Source organism: Phoxinus phoxinus (assembly GCF_949152265.1).
Source record: "Phoxinus phoxinus genome assembly, chromosome: 4".
NCBI lineage: Eukaryota > Metazoa > Chordata > Actinopteri > Cypriniformes > Leuciscidae > Phoxinus > Phoxinus phoxinus.
In genome coordinates, this window is record NC_136879.1 from 15,618,031 (window position 1) to 15,642,664 (window position 24,634).

At 42.9% G+C, this 24,634-nt stretch overlaps 3 protein-coding genes across 26 annotated transcripts; all 3 read left to right on the forward strand.

Moving 5' to 3' along the window:
* The first annotated feature begins 485 nt into the window (after nt 1-485).
* Nucleotides 486-9,827, forward strand: LOC306996564 (zona pellucida sperm-binding protein 4-like). 13 transcript variants are annotated; one of them, XM_079609178.1, is made up of 12 exons: nt 486-550; nt 3,256-3,371; nt 3,465-3,727; nt 7,377-7,519; nt 7,581-7,936; nt 8,012-8,199; nt 8,274-8,371; nt 8,440-8,597; nt 8,676-8,868; nt 8,933-9,080; nt 9,165-9,237; nt 9,316-9,821. In XM_079609178.1, exons 6-12 carry the CDS (start codon nt 8,194-8,196, stop codon nt 9,390-9,392), a joined length of 753 nt encoding a protein of 250 aa, XP_079465304.1. In that variant the 5' UTR covers nt 486-550; nt 3,256-3,371; nt 3,465-3,727; nt 7,377-7,519; nt 7,581-7,936; nt 8,012-8,193; the 3' UTR covers nt 9,393-9,821. The 13 variants fall into 13 exon arrangements, with proteins under 13 accessions (XP_079465304.1, XP_079465305.1, XP_079465315.1 ...); XM_079609179.1 differs by having other exon boundaries at nt 3,621-3,727; nt 7,336-7,519; XM_079609189.1 differs by having other exon boundaries at nt 3,256-3,367; nt 3,524-3,763.
* A 3,917-nt stretch (nt 9,828-13,744) lies between these two features.
* Nucleotides 13,745-16,641, forward strand: LOC306996565 (zona pellucida sperm-binding protein 4-like). Of its 7 annotated transcripts, XM_079609194.1 has the most exons (10): nt 13,745-14,132; nt 14,265-14,336; nt 14,397-14,769; nt 14,845-15,032; nt 15,107-15,204; nt 15,273-15,430; nt 15,509-15,701; nt 15,766-15,913; nt 15,998-16,070; nt 16,149-16,281. In XM_079609194.1, exons 1-10 carry the CDS (start codon nt 13,854-13,856, stop codon nt 16,223-16,225), a joined length of 1,659 nt encoding a protein of 552 aa, XP_079465320.1. In that variant the 5' UTR covers nt 13,745-13,853; the 3' UTR covers nt 16,226-16,281. The 7 variants fall into 7 exon arrangements, with proteins under 7 accessions (XP_079465320.1, XP_079465316.1, XP_079465321.1 ...); XM_079609195.1 differs by lacking the exon at nt 14,265-14,336 and having other exon boundaries at nt 13,764-14,132; nt 16,149-16,641; XM_079609192.1 differs by having other exon boundaries at nt 13,782-14,300.
* Nucleotides 16,642-20,582: 3,941 nt separating this feature from the next.
* On the forward strand, nt 20,583-23,503 carry LOC306996566 (zona pellucida sperm-binding protein 4-like). Of its 6 annotated transcripts, XM_079609201.1 has the most exons (10): nt 20,583-20,970; nt 21,103-21,174; nt 21,235-21,607; nt 21,683-21,870; nt 21,945-22,042; nt 22,111-22,268; nt 22,347-22,539; nt 22,604-22,751; nt 22,836-22,908; nt 22,987-23,492. In XM_079609201.1, exons 1-10 carry the CDS (start codon nt 20,692-20,694, stop codon nt 23,061-23,063), a joined length of 1,659 nt encoding a protein of 552 aa, XP_079465327.1. In that variant the 5' UTR covers nt 20,583-20,691; the 3' UTR covers nt 23,064-23,492. The 6 variants fall into 6 exon arrangements, with proteins under 6 accessions (XP_079465327.1, XP_079465323.1, XP_079465328.1 ...); XM_079609202.1 differs by lacking the exon at nt 21,103-21,174 and having other exon boundaries at nt 20,602-20,970; XM_079609199.1 differs by having other exon boundaries at nt 20,620-21,138.
* Nucleotides 23,504-24,634: the final 1,131 nt, after the last annotated feature.

Below are 24,634 nucleotides of genomic sequence, written 5' to 3' on the forward strand. Positions count from 1 at the left end.
GCACCAATTTCGGGAATGTCACCCTAAGTTGTCGTCTCTAAGAAACTTCCCACGAAAACTCAAAGAAAAAACGTTTCCATTTTTAGTACGTCGTTGTAGTGTAAACATACCCTGGAAATACAGGCCTTTTGCCATGAAAACCGCAAGATGTCAAAAAATATATATAAAATCCAGAATAGCCAAACCATCAAATAGCCTATAAAATTCAGCTAATGAAGGAGAAAACAAAGGCTAACTTCAGAATGAAATAAATTGTACTAGCATACTATTCAGAATTCAGCTCAATATGTGCTTTTGTGTATGTTCAAAAAGTGTGGAAAGTATACAAAAATTATAACAATTGTAAGAACCAATAGAATCACGCATTGCATAGACTCCCACTCATCCAAGTCTGGAGAATCATGACTGTTAATGAAGAGGGAGGGATTATCATTAATTAGCCAAAGTCTGTATGGTACAAAAAAACCAGAGGGCAGCATCTCAGCAGTGTGACTAGCTGTTGAACAATGGCAGGAAGTTGGTGTGCTCTTCAGTCTCTGGCACTTTAGCTGTGTCCCAATGTGAAGGCTACAGCCTCCGAAGTCCGTATTTGAAGGCCGATTGGCCGTATTTGAAGGCCGATTGCGTCACAGCGGCACGACGAAACGTCACAGCGGCGCGACGAAGGATGTCCCAATTCAAAGGCTGCACACCTGGAGGTCGCATTTTAAGGCCGATTGCGTCACCGCGGCTCGATGAAGGCTGTCCCAATTCAATTCGGCATCATCCAAAGGCCGTATTCGAAGGCCGGTTGAGTCATCGCGGCGCGACGAAGGCTACCCTGATTCAAAAGCGACGCCAAATGCACCCTTCATTTCCCCGTGAAAGAAAGGATGCATAAACGGATCCTTACGGCCTGATTCTATCCCATAAGCCATCGCGCGCCGGTGACGACAGCATTATTATTATAAAAAATGACGGCCGAGAGTTCGGTGGTGGACGGCAAATTCACATTTAAATGTAAGTATTATGTTTTCATTTACTCAAATAGCTAGTGAGTTAAAAGCCACAAGTTTTTCTTTCTTACAAACTTCATCTTAACTCATTCATCACCATTGCGTGGCTTCATTTGTAAGGTGGTATACAACTTGTCCTAATATTTAGTTTAATAATTGTTTCAGGGAGCAAGGAGCAGACATCTCAATTTATTAAATTGCAATTAAATAAATAAATTAAATACATTTTTATTGTAATATTTGCACTAGTCTGTCTCACTTGTGTATTATAAGAAATATCACTCACCCTATAAAGCCCACAACAATAAGAAAAGCAGTAGACAAGGCAATGGGGTTTTACTTTTATGTGTTTTTGTAGTGGTGTCATGCAAGCTACGTCTACAAAGGTTTTAACTATAAGGTTAAAACCTTTAACTATAATTTAAGGTTTTAATTTTTCATGTACCCTTTTCTGCTTTTTTATAGCAATTCTGGAGAAAATGGGTCTGCTGGGGAAGGTAATTAACTCTCATACAGGCCAAAAAAAAAGAAAAAAAAAAAAAAGAAAGTTAATACACACATCTTAGCTGAAATGTATTGTGCTGTTGTTTTTAACAAGCCATGGTTAATTTGCTCTGCCTTAGGATTGCAAGTGTCCTGGGACAGGTGAGGGTGTGAGTGGGAAACCCACTGCTGAAACTTGGCCCTGGTTTGTCCTCATGGATGAGGTGTTGGGACAGAGGCACTCCCTGTCCTCATTGCCTTAATCCCTGAGGACAAACCAGGGTCAAGTTCAGCAGTGGGTGCCCACGGTGAGGAGGAGCCAGAGGCACCAGCACGAGCACCAGCATCAGCACCGGCAGCACCAAGAAGAGACCGAGAGGACGAGTTTTTGACTTGATTAGAGAAGACATGGGACTGCAGAGGCGAGGAGAGCACAGGAGAGGATGGACAGGCAAAAGAGAGAGTTTTCTCTTCTTGAAAGAATGATTGAGAATATTATATATTTTTTTTTAAACTTATATTTTTTAAAAGGGAAAAAAATCTGTTTATTTATTTATTTTTATGCAACTTTAAATGTGTAAATAAAAGAAAATTCATTGCTCTGGACATAGTTTATTTTTGTAATGACAGTCATAATTTTTACATGAAACAAATGATTCTATACCTTTTTTCCCCCCAACTATTTACAACATACGTTAAAAAATCTCAAAATCAACATACACATTTAAATTTACAGTACATAAAATAAGAAAGAATGATGTAGACTTGTATTGAGCTGAGTGGGAGACCCTGGTGTGCTGCTGGACCGCGACAGGCTCCACAATAGAGCCCCTGGTAAGGCCTCCTGCTGGTGGGACTTCATCTGATGGTGTTTGAATGCATATTTCCACTATCCACTAAGTTTTCTACCAACCGGTTTGCAGGGCTGACTCATGAAATAAATATTGAGATACTTTATTACGCTTTATTAATAACCACTAATACCGCATTGGGGAAAAACTACTAGTCATATATTTCAAACCTTAGTAAAGCAAAATGATCTTGCATAACGTTACTCTAATGTAGGCCTAAAGGTCTCAAGAGTAAAAGTGTATTCTGCAGGGAAAAAACCTCCTTGTCATGAACGAAGTTTGTAGTTCCTTACTTACCACCACTGGTTATTTTGACAATGAAAGTAACAACATGTCCTATTGTCACAATATTAACAAGTTGTTGCTAACTACAGCTCCGTCCCATTTCAAAGGGCGCATCTGAAGCGCTCGGACCGGTGTAGCTTACGGACGATTGTCTTCAGTGACAGCTGCCGATGACGAGCGGGAGTAACATTCGCACTAGACTTTTTTATATTCAACTGGGTTTTATATTCAAATAGCGTTGAAAACCTGTGTAAATGTATGTACCAAGGTCCATTTATGTGCATAATAAAAAGAATACACTAGCCTATAAAATCGCATCAAAGTAATTATAAATGAACATTTGAACCTTCGTCTAAGCCGAAAGTACAAGACCTGAAACATCCTCACCATGTTCTCCAATGAAATATAAAACATAAAAATGGCAATAGCCAATTCTGGGTCCATAGCTGTGTACTCAAATATCAAATGAATTATCAGGATGGCTGTACTCTCGCACCGTTGCTTGGCGCCTGGAGCTGTAATCGGGAACACCTGGTTGCGCAATTAGGAAATTCCACGAAGGCTACAATCAAAGGACGCATAGGCTGCATAATTTGAAGTCCGCGGCCTTAGATTGATGCAGCCTTCACATTGGGACACAGCTTTTGTGTTTGGCTCTTTGCGTTCAGTCATGCTGTTCCACAGTGGAGTAATCTGCCCCAGAATCCTCAATCTCTGATGTTCCAGCAAACTGACCAGCGGTTTCAACAGCAAGCTAGTCAACAATTTCCTCGGCCAGTTCAGCAACAAACTAGTCAACAGTTTCCTCAGTCAGTTGTACAGCAAGCTAGTCAACAATTTCCTCGGCCAGTTCAACAGCAAGCTAGTCAACAGTTTCCTCAGTCAGTTCAACAGCAAGCTAATTGGCAGTTTCAACAGCAAGCTAGTCAACAGTTTCCTCAGTCAGTTCAACAGCAAGCTAATCGGCAGTTTCAACAGCAAGCTAGTCAACAGTTTCCTCAGTCAGTTCAACAGCAAGCTAGTCAACAGTTTCCTCAGTCAGTTCAACAGCAAGCTAGTCAACAGTTTCCTCAGTCAGTTCAACAGCAAGCTAGTCAACAGTTTCCTCAGTCAGTTCAACAGCAAGCTAGTCAACAGTTTCCTCAGTCAGTTCAAATTTTATTCTTACACGAACACATACATTCACCTCAGAAGGCCTTCATTTACCCCAACAGAGCTGTGTTGATTACTTTTATGATGGATGGAAGCACTTTGATGGACTTAGTAAATCATGGGGTAATTTTTATTTTTGGGTGAACCAACCCTTTAAATGTCAAGTATTTTATTGTCAGATGCACAGAACAACACACGGTTAACTGGCACTGAAATTCTTATGACAAGACACCGCATAGTAACCTGACATTACATAACATATAATATACTAGATGCAAACAGTTAACTAAAGTGACAGTGGATAAATGACTAAAGAAAAGTGAAGAGAGATTATCATTGACCATTTAGGAGCATGATGGCCCTGTTGAAAAAACTGTTATCCAGTCTTTGTGTGCGGGCCCGGATGCTTTGGTATCGCCTACCTGAAGGCAGCAGGGTAAAAAGACTGAAGGATGGATGGTAACAGTCTCTTAGAATCCTGCCCGCTTTCTTGAGGCATCGTGTGTGGTAGATGTCCTGGAGGGCTGGGAGCTTTCTGCCGATGATGAACTCTGCAGACCTAACCACACTGGATTTTTCTGTCCCTGTCAATGCAGCTCCCATACCACACTGTGATACAGCCAGTCAGTGTGTTCTCAATTGTACATCTATAGAAGTTAGTGAGGATGACTGGGTCCATGCTGAACTTCTTCAGTCTCCTCAAGAAGAATAGGCGTTTCCGGGCCGCATTGACCACCTTGTCCGTGTGAGCAGACCAGGTAAGGTCATTTCTGAGGTTGACCCCGAGTAACTTACAACTGACATTTTCCACTACATATCCATTGATGTGCAGGGGTACATGCTCCTCGCTCTGTCTCCTCCTAAAGTCCACAATCATCTCCTTAGTTTTGCTGACATTGAGAGAGAGGTTGTTGTCATGGCACCATGTCACCAGAGTGTCGACCTCCTCTCTGTAGGCTGACTCATTTCCGTCAGAAATGCAGCCCACAATGGTTGTGTCGTCAGCAAACTTCACGATGAGGTTGGAACTGTGGTTTACTTCGCAGTCATGTGTGAACAGGGAGAACAATAGAGGGCTGAGCACACAGCCCTGGGGCGTGCCTGTGTTGGTGATCAGTGTGGATGAGGTGCGGTCACCGATTATCACCACCTGTGGCCTCCCCGTCAGGAAGTTGTGGATCCACTTACATAGGGAGATGTTTAGTCCCAGATCCACGAGCTTGGTGACGAGTCTGGAGGGGATGATGGTGCTGAATGCAGAGCTGTAATCAATGAACAGCATTCTCACATACGTATTCCCCTTGTCCAGGTGGGAGAGAGCATCATCTGTAGACCTATTGGACCGAAATGCAAACTGCATAGGGTCCAGGGTGGGGGGCAACGAGGAGCAAATTAATGGTTTGACCAGCCGCTCAAAACACTTCATGGTGATAGAGTTCAGTGCTATCGGGCGATAGTCCTTCATGTCGGTGGCTTTGGTTTTCTTGGGCACATGGATGATGGTTGTCCTCTTGAAGCAGGTAGGGAGTACAGACAAACTTAGAGAGAGATTGAAGATGTCACTGAAGACCCCAGCTAAACGGTCAGCACAGCCCCTGAGGGCCCTACCTGATATGCCATCCGGACCAGGTGCCTTGCGGGGGTTGATCTTTTTAAAGCATAGCCTCACCTCAGCTTCAGTTAATATAGGTACGCCACTGGCTCGGCCTTCAGGCAGTTCCACTGCAATAGGTCACTGTCACTCTCGAAACGAGCATAGAAGTAATTTAGCTCGTCTGGTAGTATGACAGATGCCTGGGTCTCGCTACAACCTCTCCCTTTGTAGTCTGCAATGGCTTTAAGTCCATACCACATATGCCTAGGGTCAGAGCCATGATAACTGGACTCCACCCTGGTTCTGTAAGACCTTTTCGCTGTTTTGATGGCCTTCCGAAGGTCATATCTGGCCTTCCTGTACAAATCAGGGTCCCCGGAGTTAAAGGCGGCAGCCCGGGCTCTTAGGTTATTCCGGACCCCAGCATCAACCCAGGGCTTCTGATTGGGAAAGGACCGAACAGACTTCTTAGGAACGATGTCCTCAATGCAGTGATGGATAAAGCTGGAAACAGTATCTGTATATTCGTTAATGTTCCCATCTGCTGCCTCTCTAAACATCAGCCAGTCAGTGGTCTCAAAACAATCCTGGAGAATCGCAACACTCTCATCACTCCATTTTTAAACACATTTTTAAAACTCATCTTTGATTACCAAAATGACATATTTAAAAAAATGTTCCTTGGAAAAGTTCTTCACGCCTTAAAATTGCTTGAATATAACTACACTGTTGCCTCATTTAGTATACGTGGTTCTACGAATATGCAACAATTAGCCCCGCCTCCATTCACTCACACCAGTTCAGAAATCCACAAGTTGACGTGTTTTAACAGTTTAGAGAAATAATGCTTTTGAACTTTTTCATTGTGAAATCTATTATTTGCATTTGTCCCAATGGAGACAAAGGTGATGGCAGCAGGTAAAATAGTTCCATAATATGTTTAGTTGACGAGAAAAAACTTTGGATGGAGCCTGTCCTCCTCTGACAAGACAATAAATGTGCATTTCAATAAATTTGGGATATATTATTGCCTTATAATTTCAGGGCTAGGGTTAGGTTGGTTGGTTAATATTACAGCTAGAACATGACGGCTGCACAAATAGATTTTTAAATGCCAGTCACAGTTTTTATTTTATTTTTACAATTTCAGGGATGAAAAAATAATAATACAGACATAACTGAAATGCAGGACACTATTTATGTATTGAGGGACGCACCAATTTCGGGAATGTCACCCTAAGTTGTCGTCTCTAAGAAACTTCCCACGAAAACTCAAAGAAAAAAAGTTTCCATTTTTAGTACGTCGTTGTTGTGTAAACATACCCTGAAAATACAGGCCTTTTGCCATGAAAACCGCAAGATGTAAAAAAATAAAAAATAAAATCCAGAATAGCCAAACCATCAAATAGCCTATAAAATTCAGCTAATGAAGGAGAAAACAAAGGCTAACTTCAGAATGAAATAAATTGTACTAGCATACTATTCAGAATTCAGCTCAATATGTGCTTTTGTGTATGTTCAAAAAGTGTGGAAAGTATACAAAAATTATAACAATTGTAAGAACCAATAGAATCACGCATTGCATAGACTCCCACTCATGCAAGTCTGGAGAATCATGACTGTCAATGAAGAGGGAGGGATTATCATTAATTAGCCAAAGTCTGTATGGTACAAAAAAACCAGAGGACAGCATCTCAGCAGTGTGACTAGCTGTTGAACAATGGCAGGAAGTTGGTGTGCTCTTCAGTCTCTGGCACTTTGTGTTTGGCTCTTTGCGTTCAGTCATGCTGTTCCACAGTGGAGTAATCTGCCCCAGAATCCTCAATCTCTGATGTTCCAGCAAACTGACCAGCGGTTTCAACAGCAAGCTAGTCAACAATTTCCTCGGCCAGTTCAGCAACAAACTAGTCAACAGTTTCCTCAGTCAGTTGTACAGCAAGCTAGTCAACCGTTTCCTCAGTCAGTTCAACAGCAGGCTAGTCAACAGTTTCCTTGGCCAGTTCAACAGCAAGCTAGTCAACAATTTCCTCGGCCAGTTCAACAGCAAGCTAGTCAACAGTTTCCTCAGTCAGTTCAACAGCAAGCTAGTCAACAGTTTCCTCAGTCAGTTCAACAGCAAGCTAGTCAACAGTTTCCTCAGTCAGTTCAACAGCAAGCTAGTCAACAGTTTCCTCAGTCAGTTCAACAGCAAGCTAATCGGCAGTTTCCACAGCAAGCTAGTCAACAGTTTCCTCAGTCAGTTCAACAGCAAGCTAGTCAACAGTTTCCTCAGTCAGTTCAACAGCATGCTAGTCAACAGTTTCCTCAGTCAGTTCAACAGCAAGCTAGTCAACAGTTTCCTCAGTCAGTTCAACAGCAAGCTAGTCAACAGTTTCCTCAGTCAGTTCAACCGCAAGCTAGTCAGCAGTTTTCTCAGTTTCAGCCTAAGCAGCCAGTGGCACAGGCAGAGCCCCTTGACAAATGTGCTGTAGCTGATTATGAGCAGATCCAATGTGGACCACCTGGTATTACTGGTGCTGAGTGTGCAGCTATCAACTGCTGCTTTAATGGACAGCAATGTTACTATGGGAAGGCTGGTAAGATTGAGTCAATGCAAAGTGTTCATGTTAAACTGATTTTCAGCAATAACCTGCTCTTGTAACTCATTCCAGTGACTGTCCAGTGTATAAGAGATGGTCAGTTTGTGGTAGTGGTGGCTAGAGATGTTACGCTGCCTCGACTGAGCCTGGATTCTGTCCGTCTCTTGGGTGGAAGTGACCCATCTTGCAGTCCTGTGGGATCCACGCCTTTCTTTGCTATATACCAGTTCCCTGTCACTGCATGTGGCACGAGCATGATTGTGAGTAGCTGCTTGTGTTTTTTTTTCTGTGTGGCTTAGGATGGACTGGATGCCAACAGTGTTACTATTTGCAGGAGGACAGTGGATATGTGGTGTATGAAAACCGAATGATCTCCTCGTATGAAGTGGGTATTGGACCACTTGGTTCCATCACAAGGGACAGCCATTTTGAGTAGGTGACCTATGCTTTATCATAAATGTTAATCATTGACAACTGCTACAAGCTCATGGTTTGTCCAGGCTTCTCTTCCAGTGTAGGTACTCTGCTACTTCTGTGGAAGCTCTGGTTGTGGAGGTCAACAGTGTTCCTCCACCTCCACCAGTAGCTGCTCCTGGACCCCTCAGGGTTGAGCTTAGACTGGCAAATGGTCAATGTGTCACCAAAGGCTGTGCAGAAGGTAAGTGTTTGTCCCAAGTATAACTAACGCCTCTCAAACTCCAGGTTGCAGCAGTTTAGTTTAACACTGTATCCTCAGGGGATGAGGCGTACACATCCTACTACAGTGGTGCTGATTATCCAATTACAAAAGTCCTGCGAGAACCTGTGTATGTTGAGGTGCGCATTTTGGAGAGGACCGACCCCAACATTGTCCTGATGCTGGGACATTGCTGGGCGACACAAACCCCCAGTCCACTCAGTCTACCCCAATGGGACCTTCTGGTTGATGGGTGAGTAAGGCCATTCTTTATCCATGTGCTGTAAGGCTTTTCTGACTGCCTCTTTGCCTTTCAGATGCCCTTACCAGGATGATCGTTACCTGACCACATTGGTTCCAATGGCTGGATCTTCGGGTCTTCAGTTCCCAACCCACTACAAGCGCTTTGTTGTGAAGATGTTCACATTTGTAGATCCAGCATCACTGGCTCCTCTGCAGGAAACCGTATGCTCTGCAGCCTTACCTCAAGCCTTAATTTTAGTGCTTTTTATATTGAATTATATGGCTTAACCCTTTCCCCTCTGTTAGATCTTCATCCACTGCAGTACAGCGGTGTGCCATCCCTCTTCTGGCACCTGTGAGCAAAGCTGCACTAGGAAAAGTGAGTGCTTGCTGTAAATTGACTTCAGGAATAACATTTTATTTGAATGCCTCATGCTTCTATCACTTTTTTTTTTAGGAAGAGATGCGCACGTCAAGACCATCTCTAGTGGGCAAACTGTGGTGTCTAGTGGAGAAGTTATCCTGGTCATGTGAATTTAGTTTTTTAATAAACTTCCTGAAACTCAACATTAGTTTCTCTCTGGTATTGATTTCTGACTGGAGTTGGATGTTTCGTGATTGTTCTCAGTTTGATTTATAGGGCTGCACTACTAAACCCTTTTTATTTTGTGCAAAGAGGTTTTAGACTTGAACTAAATGGGCCAAGCTTCTACCCAAGCCATTTAACTTAACTATTTGCTAAGCTCTAGTTGCTATTTTGGGGCCCCTCAAATTAAGGGTTGTGTAACTTCTGATTGTGGCTTTACGTTTGACTTTATGGCTGGACTAACATAACTGCACGTATTGATACTCAAGCATGCCCAAGCCCCTGTAAGGTCACTTGTTGGCTTATTTTTTTTCTTCAGTCATGCAAGTATAGCATTATCTGGAATAAAATATGCATCAACCTGTACTTTTCCTTTTATCCCAAGTTTATTACTTTTTTTTTTTTCAGGATAGTCCTGGTAATGTTTGAGAAGTAGACTGCTTTAAGCATTAATCCCTTAACTATTATATCCACCCTAGGTTGCTGTCCAAGGCCTTGTTTACACCTAGTACTAAGCATAAAAAAAAAAATCCAATCACCAGTTAACTGGTAAATCCAAAAATGGTCGTTTTTGTTTGAGCTTGTCTACTTTTGATCACTTCTAGAGGTAGTCAAACATATTTAACCAGATTGCTTTCATAGAGTAGATGCTCATGTGTTTGAACATCTGCAAACGTAGACCCTCTCCTTTAAGAGATCAGGACAGAAGTGGACAAATGAGACCAATTAAAACGCCACATGTAAACCGGAATTTCTACTTGTGATCCGATCAACCAAAATGCACCTTAATAACGGGTGTGAACAGGGCTTGAAAGCATTGCATATGTGCCCATGCAAGAATTGCCCTTATGAGTTATTGAGTGTGCACTTTCACATGACTAGTTATTTGGTCTTAAAATCTCTCTGTAGTTAATGTTATCCCCTACAGGGATAGTTCACCCAATTATGAAATTTACCCTCTGATTTACTCGCCCTCAAATCATCCTCAGTGTATGTGACCTTCTTTCAGACGAACACAATCTGAGTTAAATGTCCCGGCTCTTCCAAGCTTTAGTCAAAGTTTAAATTTTAGTCGATAATGTTTAAAAAATATATTTTATTCTTACACGAACACATACATTCACCTCAGAAGGCCTTCATTTACCCCAACAGAGCTGTGTTGATTACTTTTATGATGGATGGAAGCACTTTGATGGACTTAGTAAATCATGGGGTAATTTTTATTTTTGGGTGAACCAACCCTTTAAATGTCAAGTCAAGTCTTTTATTGTCAGATGCACAGAACAACACACGGTTAACTGGCACTGAAATTCTTATGACAAGACACCGCATAGTAACCTGACATTACATAACATATAATATACTAGGTGCAAACAGTTAACTAAAGTGACAGTGGATAAATGACTAAAGAAAAGTGAAGAGAGATTATCATTGACCATTTAGGAGCATGATGGCCCTTTTGAAAAAACTGTTATCCAGTCTTTGTGTGCGGGCCCGGATGCTTCGGTATCGCCTACCTGAAGGCAGCAGGGTAAAAAGACTGAAGGATGGATGGTAACAGTCTCTTAGAATCCTGCCCGCTTTCTTGAGGCATCGTGTGTGGTAGATGTCCTGCAGGGCTGGGAGCTTTCTGCCGATGATGAACTCTGCAGACCTAACCACACTGGATTTTTCTGTCCCTGTCAATGCAGCTCCCATACCACACTGTGATACAGCCAGTCAGTGTGTTCTCAATTGTACATCTATAGAAGTTAGTGAGGATGACTGGGTCCATGCTGAACTTCTTCAGTCTCCTCAAGAAGAATAGGCGTTTCCGGGCCGCATTGACCACCTTGTCCGTGTGAGCAGACCAGGTAAGGTCATTTCTGAGGTTGACCCCGAGTAACTTACAACTGACATTTTCCACTACATATCCATTGATGTGCAGGGGTACATGCTCCTCGCTCTGTCTCCTCCTAAAGTCCACAATCATCTCCTTAGTTTTGCTGACATTGAGAGAGAGGTTGTTGTCATGGCACCATGTCACCAGAGTGTCGACCTCCTCTCTGTAGGCTGACTCATCTCCGTCAGAAATGCAGCCCACAATGGTTGTGTCGTCAGCAAACTTCACGATGAGGTTGGAACTGTGGTTTACTTCGCAGTCATGTGTGAACAGGGAGAACAATAGAGGGCTGAGCACACAGCCCTGGGGCGTGCCTGTGTTGGTGATCAGTGTGGATGAGGTGCGGTCACCGATTATCACCACCTGTGGCCTCCCCGTCAGGAAGTTGTGGATCCACTTACATAGGGAGATGTTTAGTCCCAGATCCACGAGCTTGGTGACGAGTCTGGAGGGGATGATGGTGCTGAATGCAGAGCTGTAATCAATGAACAGCATTCTCACATACGTATTTCCCTTGTCCAGGTGGGAGAGAGCATCATCTGTAGACCTATTGGACCGATATGCAAACTGCATAGGGTCCAGGGTGGGGGGTAACGAGGAGCAGATTAATGGTTTGACCAGCCGCTCAAAACACTTCATGGTGATAGAGTTCAGTGCTATCGGGCGATAGTCCTTCATGTCGGTGGCTTTGGTTTTCTTGGGCACATGGACGATGGTTGTCCTCTTGAAGCAGGTAGGGAGTACAGACAAACTTAGAGAGAGATTGAAGATGTCACTGAAGACCCCAGCTAAACAGTCAGCACAGCCCCTGAGGGCCCTACCTGATATGCCATCCGGACCAGGTGCCTTGTGGGGGTTGATCTTTTTAAAGCATAGCCTCACCTCAGCTTCAGTTAATATAGGCACGCCACTGGCTCGGCCTTCAGGCAGTTCCACTGGAATAGGTTCACTGTCCCTCTCGAAACGAGCATAGAAGTCATTTAGCTCGTCTAGTAGTATGACAGATGCCTGGGTCTCGCTACAACCTCTCCCTTTGTAGTCTGCAATGGCTTTAAGTCCGTACCACATATGCCTAGGGTCAGAGCCATGATAACTGGACTCCACCCTGGTTCTGTAAGACCTTTTCGCTGTTTTGATGGCCTTCCGAAGGTCATATCTGGCCTTCCTGTACAAATCAGGGTCCCCGGAGTTAGAGGCGGCAGCCCGGGCTCTTAGGTTATTCCGGACCCCAGCATCAACCCAGGGCTTCTGATTGGGAAAGGACCGAACAGACTTCTAAGGAACGATGTCCTCAATGCAGTGATGGATAAAGCTGGAAACAGTATCTGTATATTCGTTAATGTTCCCATCTGCTGCCTCTCTAAACATCAGCCAGTCAGTGGTCTCAAAACAATCCTGGAGAATCGCAACACTCTCATCACTCCATTTTTAAACACATTTTTAAAACTCATCTTTGATTACCAAAATGACATATTTAAAAAAATGTTCCTTGGAAAAGTTCTTCACGCCTTAAAATTGCTTGAATATAACTACACTGTTGCCTCATTTAGTATACGTGGTTCTACGAATATGCAACAATTAGCCCCGCCTCCATTCACTCACACCAGTTCAGAAATCCACAAGTTGACGTGTTTTAACAGTTTAGAGAAATAATGCTTTTGAACTTTTTCATTGTGAAATCTATTATTTGCATTTGTCCCAATGGAGACAAAGGTGATGGCAGCAGGTAAAATAGTTCCATAATATGTTTAGTTGACGAGAAAAAACTTTGGATGGAGCCTGTCCTCCTCTGACAAGACAATAAATGTGCATTTCAATAAATTTGGGATATATTATTGCCTTAAAATTTCAGGGCTAGGGTTAGGTTGGTTGGTTAATATTACAGCTAGAACATGACGGCTGCACAAATAGATTTTTAAATGCCAGTCACAGTTTTTATTTTATTTTTACAATTTCAGGGATGAAAAAATAATAATACAGACATAACTGAAATGCAGGACACTATTTATGTATTGAGGGACGCACCAATTTCGGGAATGTCACCCTAAGTTGTCGTCTCTAAGAAACTTCCCACGAAAACTCAAAGAAAAAAAGTTTCCATTTTTAGTACGTCGTTGTTGTGTAAACATACCCTGAAAATACAGGCCTTTTGCCATGAAAACCGCAAGATGTAAAAAAATAAAAATAAAATCCAGAATAGCCAAACCATCAAATAGCCTATAAAATTCAGCTAATGAAGGAGAAAACAAAGGCTAACTTCAGAATGAAATAAATTGTACTAGCATACTATTCAGAATTCAGCTCAATATGTGCTTTTGTGTATGTTCAAAAAGTGTGGAAAGTATACAAAAATTATAACAATTGTAAGAACCAATAGAATCACGCATTGCATAGACTCCCACTCATGCAAGTCTGGAGAATCATGACTGTTAATGAAGAGGGAGGGATTATCATTAATTAGCCAAAGTCTGTATGGTACAAAAAAACCAGAGGGCAGCATCTCAGCAGTGTGACTAGCTGTTGAACAATGGCAGGAAGTTGGTGTGCTCTTCAGTCTCTGGCACTTTGTGTTTGGCTCTTTGCGTTCAGTCATGCTGTTCCACAGTGGAGTAATCTGCCCCAGAATCCTCAATCTCTGATGTTCCAGCAAACTGACCAGCGGTTTCAACAGCAAGCTAGTCAACAATTTCCTCGGCCAGTTCAGCAACAAACTAGTCAACAGTTTCCTCAGTCAGTTGTACAGCAAGCTAGTCAACCGTTTCCTCAGTCAGTTCAACAGCAGGCTAGTCAACAGTTTCCTCGGCCAGTTCAACAGCAAGCTAGTCAACAATTTCCTCGGCCAGTTCAACAGCAAGCTAGTCAACAGTTTCCTCAGTCAGTTCAACAGCAAGCTAGTCAACAGTTTCCTCAGTCAGTTCAACAGCAAGCTAATCGGCAGTTTCAACAGCAAGCTAGTCAACAGTTTCCTCAGTCAGTTCAACAGCAAGCTAGTCAACAATTTCCTCGGCCAGTTCAACAGCAAGCTAGTCAACAGTTTCCTCAGTCAGTTCAACAGCAAGCTAATCGGCAGTTTCAACAGCAAGCTAGTCAACAGTTTCCTCAGTCAGTTCAACAGCAAGCTAGTCAACAGTTTCCTCAGTCAGTTCAACAGCATGCTAGTCAACAGTTTCCTCAGTCAGTTCAACAGCAAGCTAGTCAACAGTTTCCTCAGTCAGTTCAACAGCAAGCTAGTCAACAGTTTCCTCAGTCAGTTCAACCGCAAGCTAGTCAGCAGTTTTCTCAGTTTCAGCCTAAGCAGCCAGTGGCACAGGCAGAGCCCCTTGACAAATGTGCTGTAGCTGATTATGAGCAGATCCAATGTGGACCACCTGGTATTACTGGTGCTGAGTGTGCAGCTATCAACTGCTGCTTTAATGGACAGCAATGTTACTATGGGAAGGCTGGTAAGATTGAGTCAATGCAAAGTGTTCATGTTAAACTGATTTTCAGCAATAACCTGCTCTTGTAACTCATTCCAGTGACTGTCCAGTGTATAAGAGATGGTCAGTTTGTGGTAGTGGTGGCTAGAGATGTTACGCTGCCTCGACTGAGCCTGGATTCTGTCCGTCTCTTGGGTGGAAGTGACCCATCTTGCAGTCCTGTGGGATCCACGCCTTTCTTTGCTATATACCAGTTCCCTGTCACTGCATGTGGCACGAGCATGATTGTGAGTAGCTGCTTGTGTTTTTTTTTCTGTGTGGCTTAGGATGGACTGGATGCCAACAGTGTTACTATTTGCAGGAGGACAGTGGATATGTGGTGTATGAAAACCGAATGATCTCCTCGTATGAAGTGGGTATTGGACCACTTGGTTCCATCACAAGGGACAGCCATTTTGAGTAGGTGACCTATGCTTTATCATAAATGTTAATCATTGACAACTGCTACAAGCTCATGGTTTGTCCAGGCTTCTCTTCCAGTGTAGGTACTCTGCTACTTCTGTGGAAGCTCTGGTTGTGGAGGTCAACAGTGTTCCTCCACCTCCACCAGTAGCTGCTCCTGGACCCCTCAGGGTTGAGCTTAGACTGGCAAATGGTCAATGTGTCACCAAAGGCTGTGCAGAAGGTAAGTGTTTGTCCCAAGTATAACTAACGCCTCTCAAACTCCAGGTTGCAGCAGTTTAGTTTAACACTGTATCCTCAGGGGATGAGGCGTACACATCCTACTACAGTGGTGCTGATTATCCAATTACAAAAGTCCTGCGAGAACCTGTGTATGTTGAGGTGCGCATTTTGGAGAGGACCGACCCCAACATTGTCCTGATGCTGGGACATTGCTGGGCGACACAAACCCCCAGTCCACTCAGTCTACCCCAATGGGACCTTCTGGTTGATGGGTGAGTAAGGCCATTCTTTATCCATGTGCTGTAAGGCTTTTCTGACTGCCTCTTTGCCTTTCAGATGCCCTTACCAGGATGATCGTTACCTGACCACATTGGTTCCAATGGCTGGATCTTCGGGTCTTCAGTTCCCAACCCACTACAAGCGCTTTGTTGTGAAGATGTTCACATTTGTAGATCCAGCATCACTGGCTCCTCTGCAGGAAACCGTATGCTCTGCAGCCTTACCTCAAGCCTTAATTTTAGTGCTTTTTATATTGAATTATATGGCTTAACCCTTTCCCCTCTGTTAGATCTTCATCCACTGCAGTACAGCGGTGTGCCATCCCTCTTCTGGCACCTGTGAGCAAAGCTGCACTAGGAAAAGTGAGTGCTTGCTGTAAATTGACTTCAGGAATAACATTTTATTTGAATGCCTCATGCTTCTATCACTTTTTTTTTTAGGAAGAGATGCGCACGTCAAGACCATCTCTAGTGGGCAAACTGTGGTGTCTAGTGGAGAAGTTATCCTGGTCATGTGAATTTAGTTTTTTAATAAACTTCCTGAAACTCAACATTAGTTTCTCTCTGGTATTGATTTCTGACTGGAGTTGGATGTTTGGTGATTGTTCTCAGTTTGATTTATAGGGCTGCACTACTAAACCCTTTTTATTTTGTGCAAAGAGGTTTTAGACTTGAACTAAATGGGCCAAGCTTCTACCCAAGCCATTTAACTTAACTATTTGCTAAGCTCTAGTTGCTATTTTGGGGCCCCTCAAATTAAGGGTTGTGTAACTTCTGATTGTGGCTTTACGTTTGACTTTATGGCTGGACTAACATAACTGCACGTATTGATACTCAAGCATGCCCAAGCCCCTGTAAGGTCACTTGTTGGCTTATTTTTTTTCTTCAGTCATGCAAGTATAGCATTATCTGGAATAAAATATGCATCAACCTGTACTTTTCCTTTTATCCCAAGTTTATTACTTTTTTTTTTTTCAGGATAGTCCTGGTAATGTTTGAGAAGTAGACTGCTTTAAGCATTAATCCCTTAACTATTATATCCACCCTAGGTTGCTGTCCAAGGCCTTGTTTACACCTAGTACTAAGCATAAAAAATAAAAAAATCCAATCACCAGTTAACTGGTAAATCCAAAAATGGTCGTTTTTGTTTGAGCTTGTCTACTTTTGATCACTTCTAGAGGTAGTCAAACATATTTAACCAGATTGCTTTCATAGAGTAGATGCTCATGTGTTTGAACATCTGCAAACGTAGACCCTCTCCTTTAAGAGATCAGGACAGAAGTGGACAAATGAGACCAATTAAAACGCCACATGTAAACCGGAATTTCTACTTGTGATCCGATCAACCAAAATGCACCTTAATAACGGGTGTGAACAGGGCTTGAAAGCATTGCATATGTGCCCATGCAAGAATTGCCCTTATGAGTTATTGAGTGTGCACTTTCACATGACTAGTTATTTGGTCTTAAAATCTCTCTGTAGTTAATGTTATCCCCTACAGGGATAGTTCACCCAATTATGAAATTTACCCTCTGATTTACTCGCCCTCAAATCATCCTCAGTGTATGTGACCTTCTTTCAGACGAACACAATCTGAGTTAAATGTCCCGGCTCTTCCAAGCTTTAGTCAAAGTTTAAATTTTAGTCGATAATGTTTAAAAAATATATTTTTTATTCTTACACGAACACATACATTCACCTCAGAAGGCCTTCATTTACCCCAACAGAGCTGTGTTGATTACTTTTATGATGGATGGAAGCACTTTGATGGACTTAGTAAATCATGGGGTAATTTTTATTTTTGGGTGAACCAACCCTTTAAATGTCAAGTCAAGTCTTTTATTGTCAGATGCACAGAACAACACACGGTTAACTGGCACTGAAATTCTTATGACAAGACACCGCATAGTAACCTGACATTACATAACATATAATATACTAGGTGCAAACAGTTAACTAAAGTGACAGTGGATAAATGACTAAAGAAAAGTGAAGAGAGATTATCATTGACCATTTAGGAGCATGATGGCCCTTTTGAAAAAACTGTTATCCAGTCTTTGTGTGCGGGCCCGGATGCTTCGGTATCGCCTACCTGAAGGCAGCAGGGTAAAAAGACTGAAGGATGGATGGTAACAGTCTCTTAGAATCCTGCCCGCTTTCTTGAGGCATCGTGTGTGGTAGATGTCCTGCAGGGCTGGGAGCTTTCTGCCGATGATGAACTCTGCAGACCTAACCACACTGGATTTTTCTGTCCCTGTCAATGCAGCTCCCATACCACACTGTGATACAGCCAGTCAGTGTGTTCTCAATTGTACATCTATAGAAGTTAGTGAGGATGACTGGGTCCATGCTGAACTTCTTCAGTCTCCTCAAGAAGAATAGGCGTTTCCGGGCCGCATTGACCACCTTGTCCGTGTGAGCAGACCAGGTAAGGTCATTTCTGAGGTTGACCCCGAGTAACTTACAACTGACATTTTCCACTACATATCCATTGATGTGCAGGGGTACATGCTCCTCGCTCTGTCTCCTCCTAAAGTCCACAATCATCTCCTTAGTTTTGCTGACATTGAGAGAGAGGTTGTTGTCATGGCACCATGTCACCAGAGTGTCGACCTCCTCTCTGTAGGCTGACTCATCTCCGTCAGAAATGCAGCCCACAATGGTTGTGTCGTCAGCAAACTTCACGATGAGGTTGGAACTGTGGTTTACTTCGCAGTCATGTGTGAACAGGGAGAACAATAGAGGGCTGAGCACACAGCCCTGGGGCGTGCCTGTGTTGGTGATCAGTGTGGATGAGGTGCGGTCACCGATTATCACCACCTGTGGCCTCCCCGTCAGGAAGTTGTGGATCCACTTACATAGGGAGATGTTTAGTCCCAGATCCACGAGCTTGGTGACGAGTCTGGAGGGGATGATGGTGCTGAATGCAGAGCTGTAATCAATGAACAGCATTCTCACATACGTATTTCCCTTGTCCAGGTGGGAGAGAGCATCATCTGTAGACCTATTGGACCGATATGCAAACTGCATAGGGTCCAGGGTGGGGGGTAACGAGGAGCAGATTAATGGTTTGACCAGCCGCTCAAAACACTTCATGGTGATAGAGTTCAGTGCTATCGGGCGATAGTCCTTCATGTCGGTGGCTTTGGTTTTCTTGGGCACATGGACGATGGTTGTCCTCTTGAAGCAGGTAGGGAGTACAGACAAACTTAGAGAGAGATTGAAGATGTCACTGAAGACCCCAGCTAAACAGTCAGCACAGCCCCTGAGGGCCCTACCTGATATGCCATCCGGACCAGGTGCCTTGTGGGGGTTGATCTTTTTAAAGCATAGCCTCACCTCAGCTTCAGTTAATATAGGCACGCCACTGGCTCGGCCTTCAGGCAGTTCCACTGCAATAGGTTCACTGTCCCTCTCGAAACGAGCATAGAAGTCATTTAGCTCGTCTAGTAGTATGACAGATGCCTGGGTCTCGCTACAACCTCTCCCTTTGTAGTCTGCAATGGCTTTAAGTCCGTACCACATATGCCTAGGGTCAGAGCCATGATAACTGGACTCCACCCTGGTTCTGTAAGACCTTTTCGCTGTTTTGATGGCCTTCCGAAGGTCATATCTGGCCTTCCTGTACAAATCAGGGTCCCCGGAGTTAGAGGCGGCAGCCCGGGCTCTTAGGTTATTCCGGACCCCAGCATCAACCCAGGGCTTCTGATTGGGAAAGGACCGAACAGACTTCTAAGGAACGATGTCCTCAATGCAGTGATGGATAAAGCTGGAAACAGTATCTGTATATTCGTTAATGTTCCCATCTGCTGCCTCTCTAAACATCAGCCAGTCAGTGGTCTCAAAACAATCCTGGAGAATCGCAACACTCTCATCACTCCATTTTTAAACACATTTTTAAAACTCATCTTTGATTACCAAAATGACATATTTAAAAAAATGTTCCTTGGAAAAGTTCTTCACGCCTTAAAATTGCTTGAATATAACTACACTGTTGCCTCATTTAGTATACGTGGTTCTACGAATATGCAACAATTAGCCCCGCCTCCATTCACTCACACCAGTTCAGAAATCCACAAGTTGACGTGTTTTAACAGTTTAGAGAAATAATGCTTTTGAACTTTTTCATTGTGAAATCTATTATTTGCATTTGTCCCAATGGAGACAAAGGTGATGGCAGCAGGTAAAATAGTTCCATAATATGTTTAGTTGACGAGAAAAAACTTTGGATGGAGCCTGTCCTCCTCTGACAAGACAATAAATGTGCATTTCAATAAATTTGGGATATATTATTGCCTTAAAATTTCAGGGCTAGGGTTAGGTTGGTTGGTTAATATTACAGCTAGAACATGACGGCTGCACAAATAGATTTTTAAATGCCAGTCACAGTTTTTATTTTATTTTTACAATTTCAGGGATGAAAAAATAATAATACAGACATAACTGAAATGCAGGACACTATTTATGTATTGAGGGACGCACCAATTTCGGGAATGTCACCCTAAGTTGTCGTCTCTAAGAAACTTCCCACGAAAACTCAAAGAAAAAAAGTTTCCATTTTTAGTACGTCGTTGTTGTGTAAACATACCCTGAAAATACAGGCCTTTTGCCATGAAAACCGCAAGATGTAAAAAAATAAAAATAAAATCCAGAATAGCCAAACCATCAAATAGCCTATAAAATTCAGCTAATGAAGGAGAAAACAAAGGCTAACTTCAGAATGAAATAAATTGTACTAGCATACTATTCAGAATTCAGCTCAATATGTGCTTTTGTGTATGTTCAAAAAGTGTGGAAAGTATACAAAAATTATAACAATTGTAAGAACCAATAGAATCACGCATTGCATAGACTCCCACTCATGCAAGTCTGGAGAATCATGACTGTTAATGAAGAGGGAGGGATTATCATTAATTAGCCAAAGTCTGTATGGTACAAAAAAACCAGAGGGCAGCATCTCAGCAGTGTGACTAGCTGTTGAACAATGGCAGGAAGTTGGTGTGCTCTTCAGTCTCTGGCACTTTGTGTTTGGCTCTTTGCGTTCAGTCATGCTGTTCCACAGTGGAGTAATCTGCCCCAGAATCCTCAATCTCTGATGTTCCAGCAAACTGACCAGCGGTTTCAACAGCAAGCTAGTCAACAATTTCCTCGGCCAGTTCAGCAACAAACTAGTCAACAGTTTCCTCAGTCAGTTGTACAGCAAGCTAGTCAACCGTTTCCTCAGTCAGTTCAACAGCAGGCTAGTCAACAGTTTCCTCGGCCAGTTCAACAGCAAGCTAGTCAACAATTTCCTCGGCCAGTTCAACAGCAAGCTAGTCAACAGTTTCCTCAGTCAGTTCAACAGCAAGCTAGTCAACAGTTTCCTCAGTCAGTTCAACAGCAAGCTAATCGGCAGTTTCAACAGCAAGCTAGTCAACAGTTTCCTCAGTCAGTTCAACAGCAAGCTAGTCAACAATTTCCTCGGCCAGTTCAACAGCAAGCTAGTCAACAGTTTCCTCAGTCAGTTCAACAGCAAGCTAATCGGCAGTTTCAACAGCAAGCTAGTCAACAGTTTCCTCAGTCAGTTCAACAGCAAGCTAGTCAACAGTTTCCTCAGTCAGTTCAACAGCATGCTAGTCAACAGTTTCCTCAGTCAGTTCAACAGCAAGCTAGTCAACAGTTTCCTCAGTCAGTTCAACAGCAAGCTAGTCAACAGTTTCCTCAGTCAGTTCAACCGCAAGCTAGTCAGCAGTTTTCTCAGTTTCAGCCTAAGCAGCCAGTGGCACAGGCAGAGCCCCTTGACAAATGTGCTGTAGCTGATTATGAGCAGATCCAATGTGGACCACCTGGTATTACTGGTGCTGAGTGTGCAGCTATCAACTGCTGCTTTAATGGACAGCAATGTTACTATGGGAAGGCTGGTAAGATTGAGTCAATGCAAAGTGTTCATGTTAAACTGATTTTCAGCAATAACCTGCTCTTGTAACTCATTCCAGTGACTGTCCAGTGTATAAGAGATGGTCAGTTTGTGGTAGTGGTGGCTAGAGATGTTACGCTGCCTCGACTGAGCCTGGATTCTGTCCGTCTCTTGGGTGGAAGTGACCCATCTTGCAGTCCTGTGGGATCCACGCCTTTCTTTGCTATATACCAGTTCCCTGTCACTGCATGTGGCACGAGCATGATTGTGAGTAGCTGCTTGTGTTTTTTTTTCTGTGTGGCTTAGGATGGACTGGATGCCAACAGTGTTACTATTTGCAGGAGGACAGTGGATATGTGGTGTATGAAAACCGAATGATCTCCTCGTATGAAGTGGGTATTGGACCACTTGGTTCCATCACAAGGGACAGCCATTTTGAGTAGGTGACCTATGCTTTATCATAAATGTTAATCATTGACAACTGCTACAAGCTCATGGTTTGTCCAGGCTTCTCTTCCAGTGTAGGTACTCTGCTACTTCTGTGGAAGCTCTGGTTGTGGAGGTCAACAGTGTTCCTCCACCTCCACCAGTAGCTGCTCCTGGACCCCTCAGGGTTGAGCTTAGACTGGCAAATGGTCAATGTGTCACCAAAGGCTGTGCAGAAGGTAAGTGTTTGTCCCAAGTATAACTAACGCCTCTCAAACTCCAGGTTGCAGCAGTTTAGTTTAACACTGTATCCTCAGGGGATGAGGCGTACACATCCTACTACAGTGGTGCTGATTATCCAATTACAAAAGTCCTGCGAGAACCTGTGTATGTTGAGGTGCGCATTTTGGAGAGGACCGACCCCAACATTGTCCTGATGCTGGGACATTGCTGGGCGACACAAACCCCCAGTCCACTCAGTCTACCCCAATGGGACCTTCTGGTTGATGGGTGAGTAAGGCCATTCTTTATCCATGTGCTGTAAGGCTTTTCTGACTGCCTCTTTGCCTTTCAGATGCCCTTACCAGGATGATCGTTACCTGACCACATTGGTTCCAATGGCTGGATCTTCGGGTCTTCAGTTCCCAACCCACTACAAGCGCTTTGTTGTGAAGATGTTCACATTTGTAGATCCAGCATCACTGGCTCCTCTGCAGGAAACCGTATGCTCTGCAGCCTTACCTCAAGCCTTAATTTTAGTGCTTTTTATATTGAATTATATGGCTTAACCCTTTCCCCTCTGTTAGATCTTCATCCACTGCAGTACAGCGGTGTGCCATCCCTCTTCTGGCACCTGTGAGCAAAGCTGCACTAGGAAAAGTGAGTGCTTGCTGTAAATTGACTTCAGGAATAACATTTTATTTGAATGCCTCATGCTTCTATCACTTTTTTTTTTAGGAAGAGATGCGCACGTCAAGACCATCTCTAGTGGGCAAACTGTGGTGTCTAGTGGAGAAGTTATCCTGGTCATGTGAATTTAGTTTTTTAATAAACTTCCTGAAACTCAACATTAGTTTCTCTCTGGTATTGATTTCTGACTGGAGTTGGATGTTTCGTGATTGTTCTCAGTTTGATTTATAGGGCTGCACTACTAAACCCTTTTTATTTTGTGCAAAGAGGTTTTAGACTTGAACTAAATGGGCCAAGCTTCTACCCAAGCCATTTAACTTAACTATTTGCTAAGCTCTAGTTGCTATTTTGGGGCCCCTCAAATTAAGGGTTGTGTAACTTCTGATTGTGGCTTTACGTTTGACTTTATGGCTGGACTAACATAACTGCACGTATTGATACTCAAGCATGCCCAAGCCCCTGTAAGGTCACTTGTTGGCTTATTTTTTTTCTTCAGTCATGCAAGTATAGCATTATCTGGAATAAAATATGCATCAACCTGTACTTTTCCTTTTATCCCAAGTTTATTACTTTTTTTTTTTTCAGGATAGTCCTGGTAATGTTTGAGAAGTAGACTGCTTTAAGCATTAATCCCTTAACTATTATATCCACCCTAGGTTGCTGTCCAAGGCCTTGTTTACACCTAGTACTAAGCATAAAAAAAAAAAAATCCAATCACCAGTTAACTGGTATATCCAAAAATGGTCGTTTTTGTTTGAGCTTGTCTACTTTTGATCACTTCTAGAGGTAGTCAAACATATTTAACCAGATTGCTTTCATAGAGTAGATGCTCATGTGTTTGAACATCTGCAAACGTAGACCCTCTCCTTTAAGAGATCAGGACAGAAGTGGACAAATGAGACCAATTAAAACGCCACATGTAAACCGGAATTTCTACTTGTGTTCCGATCAACCAAAATGCACCTTAATAACGGGTGTGAACAGGGCTTGAAAGCATTGCATATGTGCCCATGCAAGAATTGCCCTTATGAGTTATTGAGTGTGCACTTTCACATGACTAGTTATTTGGTCTTAAAATCTCTCTGTAGTTAATGTTATCCCCTACAGGGATAGTTCACCCAATTATGAAATTTACCCTCTGATTTACTCGCCCTCAAATCATCCTCAGTGTATGTGACCTTCTTTCAGACGAACACAATCTGAGTTAAATGTCCCGGCTCTTCCAAGCTTTAGTCAAAGTTTAAATTTTAGTCGATAATGTTTAAAAAATATATTTTATTCTTACACGAACACATACATTCACCTCAGAAGGCCTTCATTTACCCCAACAGAGCTGTGTTGATTACTTTTATGATGGATGGAAGCACTTTGATGGACTTAGTAAATCATGGGGTAATTTTTATTTTTGGGTGAACCAACCCTTTAAATGTCAAGTCAAGTCTTTTATTGTCAGATGCACAGAACAACACACGGTTAACTGGCACTGAAATTCTTATGACAAGACACCGCATAGTAACCTGACATTACATAACATATAATATACTAGGTGCAAACAGTTAACTAAAGTGACAGTGGATAAATGACTAAAGAAAAGTGAAGAGAGATTATCATTGACCATTTAGGAGCATGATGGCCCTTTTGAAAAAACTGTTATCCAGTCTTTGTGTGCGGGCCCGGATGCTTCGGTATCGCCTAC